This window comes from Pelobates fuscus, chromosome 3 (assembly GCF_036172605.1).
Source record: "Pelobates fuscus isolate aPelFus1 chromosome 3, aPelFus1.pri, whole genome shotgun sequence".
Taxonomy (NCBI): domain Eukaryota; kingdom Metazoa; phylum Chordata; class Amphibia; order Anura; family Pelobatidae; genus Pelobates; species Pelobates fuscus.
Genome location: NC_086319.1, coordinates 33,765,013 through 33,778,801, shown reverse-complemented (window position 1 = coordinate 33,778,801; position 13,789 = coordinate 33,765,013). Strand labels below are relative to the sequence as shown.

Genomic DNA, 13,789 nt, shown 5'->3' with positions numbered 1-13,789 from the left:
TAAAGGATGTGGTTAACTGGTATAGCACACCTTAGCTGGAAAAGAGGATGCCTACTTAAATGTTGTTGAAAAAATGTAGTTGTTATTCTAACTTTGATACAAAATATATTTCTGTAATTAATTGTCATTAATATTTATCATATGGTAGAATAAGAAGATCTCTCTCTCTCGCAGATACCACCATCTTCTTTCTTCAGCTCTTAGAGCTGCATCAGTCGTAGCGAGCATTGTTGTTGTATCAGCATCAGAAGAATCAGTACCTTTAAACAGAAACGCTATGTCCGAAAATGAATATTATTATACATTTTATTTTTTTTATGCATATAATACATTTTTCCAAAACAAAATATGTATTTATTAACTTCCATTCCAGTCCGAGGCTTCAATCGGGAAACTTCTGACCATGCGCCACTTATAAGCTGAGGCCTCAGCCTGCCAGTAGCTTCCTATTCACAAACTAGAGTGAAAAAGTACCTTTTTTACTCAGTTTTGTGAATGGGGGGGCTACTTATAGTCTGAGGGCGTAAGCTGACTAGAGCAGAAGTTCAGGGGCAAAGTTGATGGGTTCCAGATTGAAGACTTGGGGGTTTAACAGACTTGGGGGTCTAACCACTTGAGGTAAGCTGGCACCTGCAAACTCCTTACACTAGAAAAACTTCATTGTGGTTGTTATGGTGTCTGAAGTGTCCCTTTAATAGTGTTTGGCATTGTCCAGTCAAATAGTTTTCTATTGTAAGCAAAGCATTACCAAACAATGTGTCATAACCATAGAGTGAAACTGTGCTGCTTGGCCACTGCGTCTGGAGTTAGTGTGATGTTAGACACAAGTATTACACACGCCACAAAGAAAGAGTATATACCCGCTTGCTGATTGACAGCCCAGAGAGGTGGCACATACAAAACTTTTATTTTTAGAGTGAAAATTATTTTTGAAAGGCTGTATGGATGGGGTCTTTGTACCAAAACCACTTCAGAAAAATGAAATGGTCATAATGCTTAGTAATGTTTCTCAGCAGGCCATAATGAAAGCGAAATCTCAAAATATGTAGGTCCAAGTCGTAAGCATAATATTAGGTGTAGCAAAAACCAAGTGTGGTACATTATGAAGCAAGAAGCCAAAAGTGAGCTCTGCAATTAGAAATAACCTTTTTGGTTATAGACCACTGCAGACAATTGTGAGTAAAACACCATTTTAGTTGGTAGACTAAACGACTTGACAGAGTTTAGCAGATCTAGAAGGTTAGTGTCAAGGTGCAGTAACGACAAAAAAATCATTTGGTGGTGTATGTATCACAAGATAGAAGCAACTGGTAAGCCTTAAAAGAACACTTCAAGCACCATTATTATGATTTTGATTATTATTATTATCCTTTATGAAGCTGCAACAGATAACGCAGCACTGTACAATGGATGGACTAACAGATGTGAATTTGTAACCAGATGGGGTTGAAGGCTCTGCACAGTGAGCTTACATGTTAGAGGGAGTGGGGTAGAGTGATACAAAAGGTAAATGTAGGGTAGAAAAGTAGGTTGCTACAGTAGTATTCATTGAGGGCATAGTGTTTAAAAAAAAATGTTATGTGACATTTGCAGGAGAGGAATCAGGGTGTGGTGAGGGAAAGCTGTTGACAGTTTAATTGATATGCTTTCCTGAAGAAGTGAGTTTTCAATATTTTTTTTTTTAAGAAGAAGTGGAGACTAGGTGAAAGTCTAACGGAGAAGGAAAGTTAGTTCCACAGAAACAGTGTAGTCATAGGCGTGCGCAACCTATTGCATCAGGGTGTGCACCCTAAAGCACAAACATACGCCACATGTATATGTGTGTGTGTGTGTGTGTGTGTGTATATATATATATATATATATATATATATATATATACACACACACACACATACATACACTGCTGTGTGTGTGTGCAAGTGCTGTTAGTGTGATGTGTGTGTGTGAGGGTGCTGTTAGTGTAATGTGTGGGTGAGGGTGTTGGTGTGTGTTTGTGAGGGTGCTGTTTGTGTGTGTTTGTCCTGTGAGGGTGCTGTTTGTGTGAGTGCTGTTAGTGTGCTGTGTGTAAGGGTGTTGTGTGTTTGTAAAGGTGCTGTGTGTGTTTGTGAGGGTGCGGATAGTGTACTGTATGTGTGAGTGTGCTGTGTGTGTGTGCTGTGTGTGTGCTGTATGTGTGTAGGTGCTGTATGTTTGGAGTAATTGTGGAGGTGGGGGCATATTAGTAAATATCTCCCCTCCCTTCTGAACTTATGTAGGGAGGGGGGATCCTTGCTGCCATGTGCCATCCCTGGTGGTCCAGTGGAGAGTAAACTCTCATTTTAACCCTTTCTAAGGGGAGGACAAGCCACCTAAATGGGGGGTTTAACCCTATAGGGTCAGGAATACATGTTTGTGTTCCTGACCCTATAGTGTTCTTTTAAGTTCTAGAGACTGTTCTTAAAAGAATGTTGTGAGATTAAAATGTGTTACAGCTTTTCATTTAAGGAAACACTATAGTGACCTTTCAAGGCCGCCTCCATGGCTGAGATCATCAATCCAATTCAATGCTTTCCTATAGGAAACCATGCAGTGAGTGGCAAAACGCTGTGCCGTGCCAATCCGCATCTACTAGAGATACATTGAATCAGTGCATCTTGAAGGTGAATGTTCAGTGCCTCCATGCGAATCGTGAAACAGTGCTGCACACAGTGTATTATTGACCCAAGAAGCACCTCTAGTGTCCATCTAGTGACTACCACTAGAGATGTTACTAGCCAGCAATGTAAACACTGCCTTTTCCCTGAATAGACCGTGTTTACCCTGCAGGAACAGGCTGTAAATACCAGAACCACTACATTGAGCTGTAGTGGTTCTGGTGACTATAGTGTCCCTTTAACCCCTTAAGGACACATGACATGTGTGACATGTCATGATTCCCTTTTATTCCAGAAGTTTGGTCCTTAAGGGGTTAAGGTTATATTTTGAGCCACCTCAGATACAAATACAAGATAATAGTTATCTCATTTCAAGATGTTGCCATCATAGTTCAAACCGCAACACATAGTGGTTTTCCATATCAAGACGCCTTGTACCACTTTGCACCTTGTACATATTTTTCTATGTGGTTTCTTAAATACTTGACAAGTTTTATCCTTTGCCAAGTTGTTGTAAATTCTATATATAACACATGGTCGCTTTGTTAGTAATATCGCCTCCAGAAAGGATATCTTCCAATCTACATGTCAGACATTGTTTAGTACGCTGTGGGAAATAAAGGTTTTTAGGAATCTCCATATACTATTAGCACTTTTTTTTAAATAATCACACCAAGAGGACCTAGCTATGTGCAGAAGGTGGTTTGTCTATGGCATGCAGTGTTTGAAAACAATCCCTGAAACTAGAAGAATATGGGCAGCTTTATTCTCACTAGGTATAAGTAGCTCTGTGTTGAATAATAGTAAACGGTGCTCGCTTAACCTAAATAACGTTTGTTTTTTTGTTTTTTTTCTGAAAACCAATTACAAATATTTATGCAAATCAGCATCGTGTCTTTCACTGCCTCTTTAACACTTATGCAGTTTTTTTAATCACTTTAAATTACCATATTTTAACGCATAACAGTCGCTGATTTTATGCCTAATTCCTTTCTCAAAAACGGGGGTGCGACCATAATGCGGTGTGCAACCATTATGTGAACCTTTATTTGTATTTTTTAACAGCTTTTTAATAGTTGCTGATAATATTATAGTTGCTGAGAACATGCATATTACATGATCAGAGTTTATTACAAGAACTCCGATCCTGATCCCTGTTTTCCAATTGTGATGCTGATCCCTGTCCTCCTGTCGTTTTAACTAAGACCATACACATTCCTAATGCCTTGCGTAAATAAAATGCACGAGAATACAATAAACTGATGGGTAATAATGATCTTAAGTATGAGATCAGTAGGATGTTTGCCATCAGTTTTTAACAAAAACAGCAATGGTCATTTATGCGACTATAACATGATGAATTGGATTTGAACCAATTTTTCGACTAAAAAACCAGGGTGGCGACTATTATGCAGTGGTATTCAGTATATGTGGATGAGATTGTTACCCAAACTGGCAGATCATATTTTCAAACTCTGTAAAAGATGATCTGGTGACGCCATCCGTGCAATTATTTACTGTAGTAAACCGGTAATAATGCATGGATCACCTTTGCGCAGTCTCTAATTTTAGGCAGAAACAGAACTAATCAAATTTGATTGAAAGAGCAGCGGAATAAGCTGCACCAGGCATGTCAAACTCGCGCCCCACGATGGTATCTTTGCGGCCCAGCGAGCTGCGAGTACATGTTTAGTGTTAAAGCAGAGTAGGCACCTGCTTTCTACACATTGTAGGTGCCTATTCTGCTAAAATTAACCCGGCCGGAGAGGAGAGGTCCCTGGCGGCAGCGAGGGAGTTCAGTCTTCCTGCTCCTCACTGCTCCTCACTGCTCCTCTGCATGCGCCATCTGTAGTGATGACGGGTGCTGGAATATGACGTCATATACCGGCACCTGGCAGCACTAAACTGCAAACTGCGCATGTGAGGGAGCAGAGAGGAGCAGGAACGAGATTTCTAGATAGAAGATCCCCACTGGACCCAATGGATAAATACAATGATGTGAGTATGTGCAAGAATGTGTGGATGTGTGTCTGTCTGTCTGTCTGTCAGTGAGTGTGTGTGTGTGTCAGTCAGTGTTGCGATGGCCGCGGTGGACAGTGGAAGACCTGGAGGTGCACGGAGGCACGCAATGCCACATCACATTCCAATGTGATTTTCAACGTGCTTCACCTTCACAGGGTTTCAAGAAGTAGCGGGAGGATCCGCTTTGGCACAGGCTGTGGACGGCTCCATTTGGGGTATACCAGAGGCCGAACTCCGGAGTCACATACTGGCAGTGGCAATGTGAGTGGAGTCTGCTTGTTGGCTAGAAGGGGGGGACTGGGATTCAGTGTAGAGGGGGAGCTGTGGTTTACTAGAAGGGGATGCTGTTTTTATATATATATATATATATATATATATATATATATATATATATACTGTACTTTTCAAAATAAGTTTCTATGAAAATTAAATTTTTTATTTCTTAGTTTTTTGCTGCCCACATAAACTTAAACCTTGTTTATTTGGGCCGTGCTAGACTTTGAGTTTGACATGCTTGGTTTACACAGTTTATTCATGGTGCATTCTCCAGTGTGTACACATCCACAGCTTGGGGTCCCTTTGTGGACCAGACAGGGGTGATAGGTACTTGCATTGGGTATGTGTGCCATACTCACAATTTGGACCGCAAAAATGGAAATAAAAATCCCTGCCACCAGTGAAGAGTCAGTCTTATAATAATTGCAGCATTTTTTGTAAATCTCTGCAGTTCTAAACAACTATGTGCAGAGACACTGGGACAGATGAAAATCCCCTTCTATTGGAGTCTGCTTATGCAAAAATGAACTGCAGGACATTACACTTTTCCTAGCATGTAGCCACCTCTGTTGTCGTTCTTTGTAGTTTTTATGATGGTCTGTGAGGATTATCAGAACCTTTAAACTATGCATTTACTTGCAGTTCAGTTGAATTCATTGGCAAACGTTAATGGCTTGTAAGGCCTTGTGGTTGCATAGAGGCATGGAGCATTTTCAGAATGCTAAAAACTGTCAGTCCTAATTGTTTATTGAAGTTTCTCGCATTTTTCTGTGGTTTGCCTGTTGACAGTTCTTTAGCTCCCCATAGCAACACATCTTTGCTCTAATGATAAATCATCAACTATTGCTCCCACGCAGTGAAAACGTGTTATATATAGCTAATGAAGACTATTAGATGCTACCTGTTACTATAGCCCAGTAAAAGCATCTCCTGTGAAGTATAACGTAAGCTATTTCTATCTTATCGAATGTGTTTTAATATAGATTGAGTATTGCCATTCATTCTAGAGAAAACTGCTTTTGCATTGCTTTTTTTTGTCTCAAAGGAAAGATCAAAGATTGTAGCATCAAATAATAGCGAACACAATGTCACTATTTAACGTTAAAAAACTAGAGCTGTACACTTCTGCTACGAAGATGTCCAGAGCAGTGTGTGTTCTGCATGTGCTGTATATATTATTTGTGGCCGGGCATCAACCTTGTTGAGTTGCCACATCAGATTGCTTGGATTGTCTTTGACAAAGTAGATGCCATCTTTACGCTAATATGTAACTTGCACAATTTTTCACCAGCACAATGTATTGAATGCATAGCTCCCTGAAGGAGGCTTGTCATCGGCGTATCTTGTGGATGGTGAGATACTGTGTATCTTTCTGATCTGTGATTGTATACTGGTTTTAAAAACACATGTGGTTCAAAGTGAGTCTGGTGGAAATATGAATGGGCAAACGTCAAAGTGGACCAGTTATCCTGAAATCTTCTGTGTACGCAAGCATATTTCTACATTTTACCTCGGTCACTAGCACGGGTAAACAGGACCAAATTAAGAGCCAGTAGGCCTGGTACTGACAATTATGATGGGCCTAATTACAGACTCTTATCGACCAAAAACACTCAAACAATCATACCTCCCAATCGTCATGTATCTGATGAAGATGGTGTTCGAGGGAATCTCAAAGGATGCAGCTATAAGAAAACACATACCCTATGCTAATATCTCTCTAATTTATGCTTTCATCTTTCAATTAAATCCATACCCCCTAACAGCAGTGTCCAGTGAAGCCGGAAGTCTGCATGCAGACACTGAACTTTCCTCATAGAGATCAATTGATTAAATTCATCTCTATCAGGAGATGCTGATTGGCCAAGGCTATGTTTGACTTGTGCTGTCTCTGCCCCTGATCTGCCTCCTTGACAGTATCAGCCAATCCCATGGGGAAGCATTGTGATTGGCTCAGAACAACTCTTCAGATAATGTCAGCCAAGCAGGCAGAACCACAGCTGCAGACTTGAACAAAAGTAATATTTTACTATATTTAGGGGGTGTCTTGGGGGCTAGATTTTGGTTTTAACTCAATAGGGTCAGGAATACATTTGTGTTCCTGACCCTATAATGTTACTTTAATGTAAAAAGCTTTAACCTAACTTTCTAACCTAATACAAAATAAATGTAAAGTTGGGTTAGTAATTTAAAGAGATATATTGTATCTGACAGGAGTCACGCTCCCGAAAGTGTTCTTTCTGATGATTATTTGTGTAGTACCAATCACGTATTCAGATATATATCTTGCAATGCCAGTTACTGTGTTTACATTTCCAGACAACTCAGGCTTATTCACTAGAGTGTGATTTCAAAGTTAATTTGAAATTATAGGCCAAATTAGAGAGATTTTTTTTAAGTCACCATGTTTCTATGTAGAGCCTAAAATGTTACATTATGTGAATTTTAAACTTTAGCGAATAATCCTGTGCCACACTTAAGTGCAACATATTCCTTTTTAAACAGTGACCATTCTTTTTCTGAAAAGTATACTATTCCTAATGTCAAAGGGGTCTCCAAAGGCCATGCTGCCACTGGAACCAATTTATTGTGGGCAGTTGCCCAGGGCCTTATTTTATATAACTTGCCTGTTTGAACCATTGGAGACCTATTGAAATAGTATTGGGACACAATTTGGGGACTCAAGTCATCGCACTATTTGATGGCTTTTGTTTTTTTCCCCCTAGCTTAGTGAAATGCTATATATTGTATACCTTATGGCACATTCAGTTTGTCATCTGACCTTTCCTGACTTTCGGTGACTGTCATCCAATTAGCTCCACACTGAAAAGATGGCCTGCGGAGGAGCCTCATGCAGAGCACTTTGAAGTCAGGAGTCTGCTTTCCAAGCAGGGATATAATTCCTACCGTCTAATTAATTGCAGAAACAAACATGTTTGCAATCCCTGCTCCACATGGCATAGTACAGCTGGACAGGAGCAGGAACAGATTTCTAGAACAAATATGGGTTTTTGAAATATTTCTAGCAATTCTTCTCTTACGGTTTTTAGAACCGGTTGCATTTCAGCTCAGCCATGCAAGAAATCAAATGCGACAGCATGCATGATGGATCTATTTAAGTGGAATCCATCATGACACAAACATTTGTTATGTAGAAACAATCTGTTACCAAGATTTTTTTATTTTTTTTTATTGTTAAGGTAAGAGTTACACATGCCCAGTCTTATTTAGAAAAATATTTGCAGAGAACTCAAAATGATTCCAAATATCATAACCATTCCCAATCAGTGAGTCCCTGCGTAGTATGTTATAACTGCAGCGATTTGCAAAACCTGTCGCTGAAATAAGATCACCCCCATGCCTGGATACATTAGGGCTGAAAATGTCAGGTGCAAACCTTTTAGCCAGGTTTAGATGTTAATGCTAAAATGGACTGACATCTTACCGATGCACCAATGCACTCCTACAGGCTGTGGTTATGGTGCTTGCAGTGTCCCTTTTCCATAATGGATCCTACACCATGTTTGATACTGCATGACATAAACCCACCCTGCAATTAATTCAACACTAAAACACTATTGAGGTTTTACAAGAGTTGAAATAATTGTTCACAAGCTTTACACAATACAAATAAATAGAAGCCAAGTGGTATATTTGCGTAGTGCTGTTACAAAGTGATATAATTGTACTTGGTGAACAGGAACATAACACAGTATAAGAAAAAATAAAATAGTGCAACCAAATCATCACTGATTAAGGGTCACTTAATACCCTAGGCTTACTGGATGTATGAGTAGAGCGTATCGAAGGCAGTCACATTTAGTGCAATCTGGTGATACGTAAGCATGGAAGGTATACCATAGTAAGTGTTCTAGCAGCCTAGATTTTTTAGAATGATCATACAAAAAAAGGAAATAATAGTAGCAGTGCGGCAACCCGGAAACCAAGGGGGTAGGGAGAGACAGAGGGTTACGGGTATGCCCAAGTTTATGTGGAATAAGTATACCCATAGGAACGAGAATCCTAGCCATTAGGAAATCCATATGTAAGCATCATAAGAGCATTCATAGAAAGTCTGCTCTAAAATCCGAAACCAGCCACTGTGTCCACATCTTAGAGTACACCTGGATCCTGCTCTGTGGGAAGTACCATCATTATTCCAGCTTTTCTTTTTTTATTTTTTTTTATTGATGCACTGCGGTCTATGGAGGAGGGTGCAGGATTCTTCATAGACAGAGCCTTTAACTTGACAAGGCTTGACAAAAGGGAGCTCCTTCTTTTGTCAAGCGTAGGAAAATACTAGGACAAGTTAGTACAACATTTTTCATAGTATATTTTGAATGTGTTGGAATGTCATTGAAATGTGAATATTTTATAAAATGTTTATATGTATGAAACACTCATTTGGGATGGGGCGATGACAGTACACTTTAAATAAATGTGCTATTTGAATTGTTTTTCAGACCGTAAGGATTGTATTTTGGAGCCCTTGTCATTGCCAGAAAGTCCAAGTGCCGTAACTTCAGCAGGAAATGCTGTTCAGGTGATGCCGTGCTTGTTCTGTGAACAATCTTACCAGACGGATCAGCAGAATGATCTTTTGAAACACCTGATTATGCAGCACCAGCTCGTCATAGCCGATGTTAAACTGATCGCAAATTTCAAGAGGTAATTTCAAAATGTAAAAAATAAATAAATCTTAGTTCAGATGTTTTTGAGTTACTTGACAATGTAAACACAGTGTTTAGGCAAATCCTGACCCAAATGTGTCATTGCTTCTTAAGGGGACACTATAGGCACTCAGACTACTTCATCTCATTGAAGCATCTAATTTAAGCATTGTCCCTGTCCATCCTAAGGCGGCACATGTGCCTTTGGGCTTACCGGCCTGGGGGTTGCAATATCCAGGTGACCGGCTGGAGAGTGGCCCACAGACAGTTGCTACTTGTAGCATGTCCGCACGGACCACGGTGGAGGATCTTCTGTGTCCTCTACCCAGTGTGACAGGAAGCTGCTCGCTGAGAGTACGGAATGAGACCACAAAGCAGCGTGAGGAGAGAGAGACTTGGAGTGACTGTAGAAAGTAAAAAAGAGACACACGTAGGGGCTGGGGGGAATAAGACATTATTAGAGGAAGCGTACAAAGTGACACACTAAGGGGCTGTGGAGAAGCTTTTTCCCAGCAGCCCTGACATTTGCCTACAGCAGGGCTAAATGAATTGTGTTGGCGTGGGCTGTATCAGTATACTGTGGTGGCAGATACTTCTTAAAGGCTGTTTAAGAAAACTGCTGGCTACACCATCTCTGGTAAGGATTTCTCCCAGCCTCTCAGACAGTTGTGATGTTAAAGGTTCTGAGTGTGTTTCTACTCACACTAATTTACAGTATCGTAAACCCTTAACCACTAAACTGCGCCAAGCCACAACTCTACACAAAACTAACTCTATGACTTATACTACCCTTTCACTAACCCCTACACTGTCTTACAACTTACACTAACCCTAATCTAAAAATATCATGGAGTTTTATCCCCTTAAGGACCAACCTTCTGGAATAAAAGGGAATCATGACATGTCACACATGTCATGTGTCCTTAAGCGGTTGAAGGTACATAATGGTGAAGCATTTATTAAGGTAATACTTTGGTCTTGTTGTTTATAATGATGTCTCCAGAGCCATTCAATGGCATTATTTTTCCACACTTATTCACACTTGTGTGTGTATACAAATATATATATAGTTTTATATATTTACACATAGTATTTCTTTTCTTATGGCTATTCCGGCAGTGTAGTTATTTGGTACCGTATTTTTTCTTTTCTGGGGTTGTGACCTGTAAAACCCCTAAAACTGGCAATAAGTACGCTTTGTTACAATCAGAGATAAGTGTCTTTTAATTTTTCTTTACTTTTGGTTTTCCTTTTCTTGTGGGTTTGATTGGCATCTGAAAAAGAACCATGCTTAGGCTCTGCTCATTGTCAACTTGATTGATATGCATAAAGAAATGTAGTCCCTAGTTTTCTTTATATATAATATAAAAAATAGAGCATTCAGGAACAAAATAAAAAGAAATTCAGACACTGATATCTATATCGCAGCAGATTAGATACCGTAAGTTTTTGGTGACAGAACTGCTTTAATAAATGTGCATGCATTTGGTTTTCCAGGTACTGTTTTTATTGGAAGAAAAGATTTTCAGAGCAGCCAATTACTGACTTCTGTTCTGTGATCAGGACCAATTCTGAAGCTTCATTAGGTAAGCGCTTGAACACTTAACTACTGATCTTTTTTTATTTATTTTTATTTTATTTTATTGAAAAAATATTAGCAAAACATTTATGTGACAGAAGGGATGCATAGCTAGCATATAAATATATTAGAACACAGCAATTTTGTGTAAATATTGCTTTGTGGACAAGTATAAAAATTGTACTAAATTTTTATTTTTCGCTTAATCGTTTATCCTTTAAAAAATTATCTTCAATCTGGTATACTACAGTCACTTCCACCCTCCCCCTGACTGTAGGGATGGTATGACCCATTGAAACTTCCTTTACTGTTTGCAGGGCATGAGTGTACATTTTCAGCCACTTTCACATTTATTATATCATCTACAGGCTGTTTGTCATAAACGAGGGTGAGTGAGACATTGTGGATTAGGTTTTATACTGCAAAATAATTTTGCTTTTGAAGTGGGTTAATGAAAGATAGACAGGTGAGGTTAGACCAAGTAACATGAGGTAGGGCCTAGGCAACACATCACTTTCAATGGAAGTTTCCAAAACCAAAGCAAAATTAAAGGAACTCTTTAGTGTTAGAAATATATCTTTGTATTCCTAACACTATTGTGTTGCTCTACTCCTGCGCCCCCACCATCCATGAAATGGTTAAAAAAAACAACACTACTTTCTTTCACTTACCTGATTCCAGCACCGATGTTCTTCGGCGCTGGGTTGCGCTCCTCCTCTACTGATGTCTGCCACACACGCATTTGGGATTTCCTCGTAGGAAAGCATGGACTCAATCAATACTTAGGTATGGAGTTTTGCTTGACGTTCTCATGCAAAGCGTCATGTCACAAAGTCAAACTCCTTGAAACTGCAGGAAGTGCACTGTTTTAGAGATGGCCTCTACAGGCAGTCATTAACCCTGCAAGGTAAACATTGCTTTTTCTCTAAAACTGCAATTTTTTACATTGCATGGTTAAAGGAACACTAATGAGATGAAATGGTCTGGGTGCCTATAGTGTCCCTTTAAGAGGAATGGTGGGGGTGGGGGTATGGTATGCAACCTTGCATAAAAATTATCTCTATAAATTGACTTTTCCTGCCAAAATATTCATATTGCATGTGAATTCCTTTAATTCTGGGAGAAGACTGTTCAGACAGATTGGTTATTATATTATCACATCTCTCAGCGGCAGGAATGTATCCACTGGGTGTCTTTGAAAGATCGCCTAGCTGCCTGTAATTCTTCCATCTCCCGTGTCCTCTTACAGTCCATTCTATTATACAGTTTGTGACCTACTTTAAAATTAATATTGGTTTGCTTGTGCAAATAACATTTAGACCCCAGGTGGTACTTAAAAAGTAGTGCAGCCTAAATATATTCTTCCTGGTTAAAATTTCTTATGGTTATTGTTAAAGGAATACTCCAGACACTTGGTGTCTGGAATCTGTCATATTTGTAACCGTTTAAAAAAATACTGACTTTTTTTTTTTTCGCCCAATAGAAATCAGCACTTTTGTGAAATGTTGCTGAAACGACTCACCAGCTGTCTGAAAGCTAGGGAGATTTTTTATTTATTTTCATTGGCTCCAAAGAGCTATAGAAAGCAGCAGGTGTGGTACAGTACACCTCCTTGAGAAGCTATGGAAAGCCACGATTGTGTGAGCGTGAATTAGCTGCTCCGGGACATAGGCTTCTCAGTGAGAAGCCTTTGATTGGTGTATTCTGGGAAAAAGGGAAGGGCTTAGCAAAAACTGCAGACAACAGGGCTGCAGCTTTTACATGCTGCTTTTTCATGTACACGCTGAAAAAAAACATGCAGAAAAAAAGAAATGTGTTTTCTTTGGAGGGATATATCTACTAAATATATACAAAGTGAAAATACCGGCACTCGAGGTTTTCCAGAAGATAACTTCTCCATTTATTGCGGAAGAAAAATTCGACGTTTCAGCTCCACTGGGGAGCTTTCATCAGGACGCAAACATTCATAAAACTGAAAAGACTTACCGTATATACTCGAGTATAAGCTGAGTTTTTCAGCACATTTTTTGTGCTGAAAAACCCCAACTCGGCTTATACTCGAGTCAATAGTCTGTATTATGGCAATTTGCATTGCCATAATACAGACTGGGGGCTGTGGGGGCTACAGAGATCATACTTACCGTTCCTGCAGCTCCTGTCAGCTCTCTCCTCCTCCGCGCCGTCCGTTCAGCACCTCGGTCTGCTCCCAGTGTAAATCTCGCGAGAGCCACGGCTCTCGCGAGACTTACAGTGGGAGCTGACAGAAGAGCTGACCGGACGGCGCGGAGGAGGAGAGAGCTGACAGGAGCTGCAGGAGAGGTAAGTAACGCTCTCTGCAGCCCCCACAGCCCCCCCACTGAACTGCCAATGCTGGACCACCAGGGAAGGAGAGCCCCCCTTCCTGCCATGTATCAAGCAGGGAGGGGGGGAGAAAAAAAATAAAAAAAATAATAATAATTAAATAAAATATAATAATAAGAAATAATAATGAAAAAAAATATAAAAAAAATAAAAAAAAATAATCATAAATAAAAAAAATCAAATAATAAAATTGCCCCCCCCACCACTGCAACACACACACACACACACACACACACACACACACACTG

The 13,789-nt window shown here is 39.8% G+C and overlaps 1 protein-coding gene across 2 annotated transcripts in view; it reads left to right on the top strand.

Moving 5' to 3' along the window:
• Positions 1-13,789, top strand: part of ZNF277 (zinc finger protein 277) — a 65,139-nt gene that overhangs the window by 16,250 nt on the left and 35,100 nt on the right. For both annotated transcript variants that reach the window (XM_063446885.1, XM_063446884.1), the window contains exons 2-3: positions 9,395-9,599; positions 11,099-11,187. In XM_063446885.1, the coding sequence (XP_063302955.1) occupies positions 9,395-9,599; positions 11,099-11,187 (294 nt within the window). The remainder of the gene's footprint in view (positions 1-9,394; positions 9,600-11,098; positions 11,188-13,789) is intronic.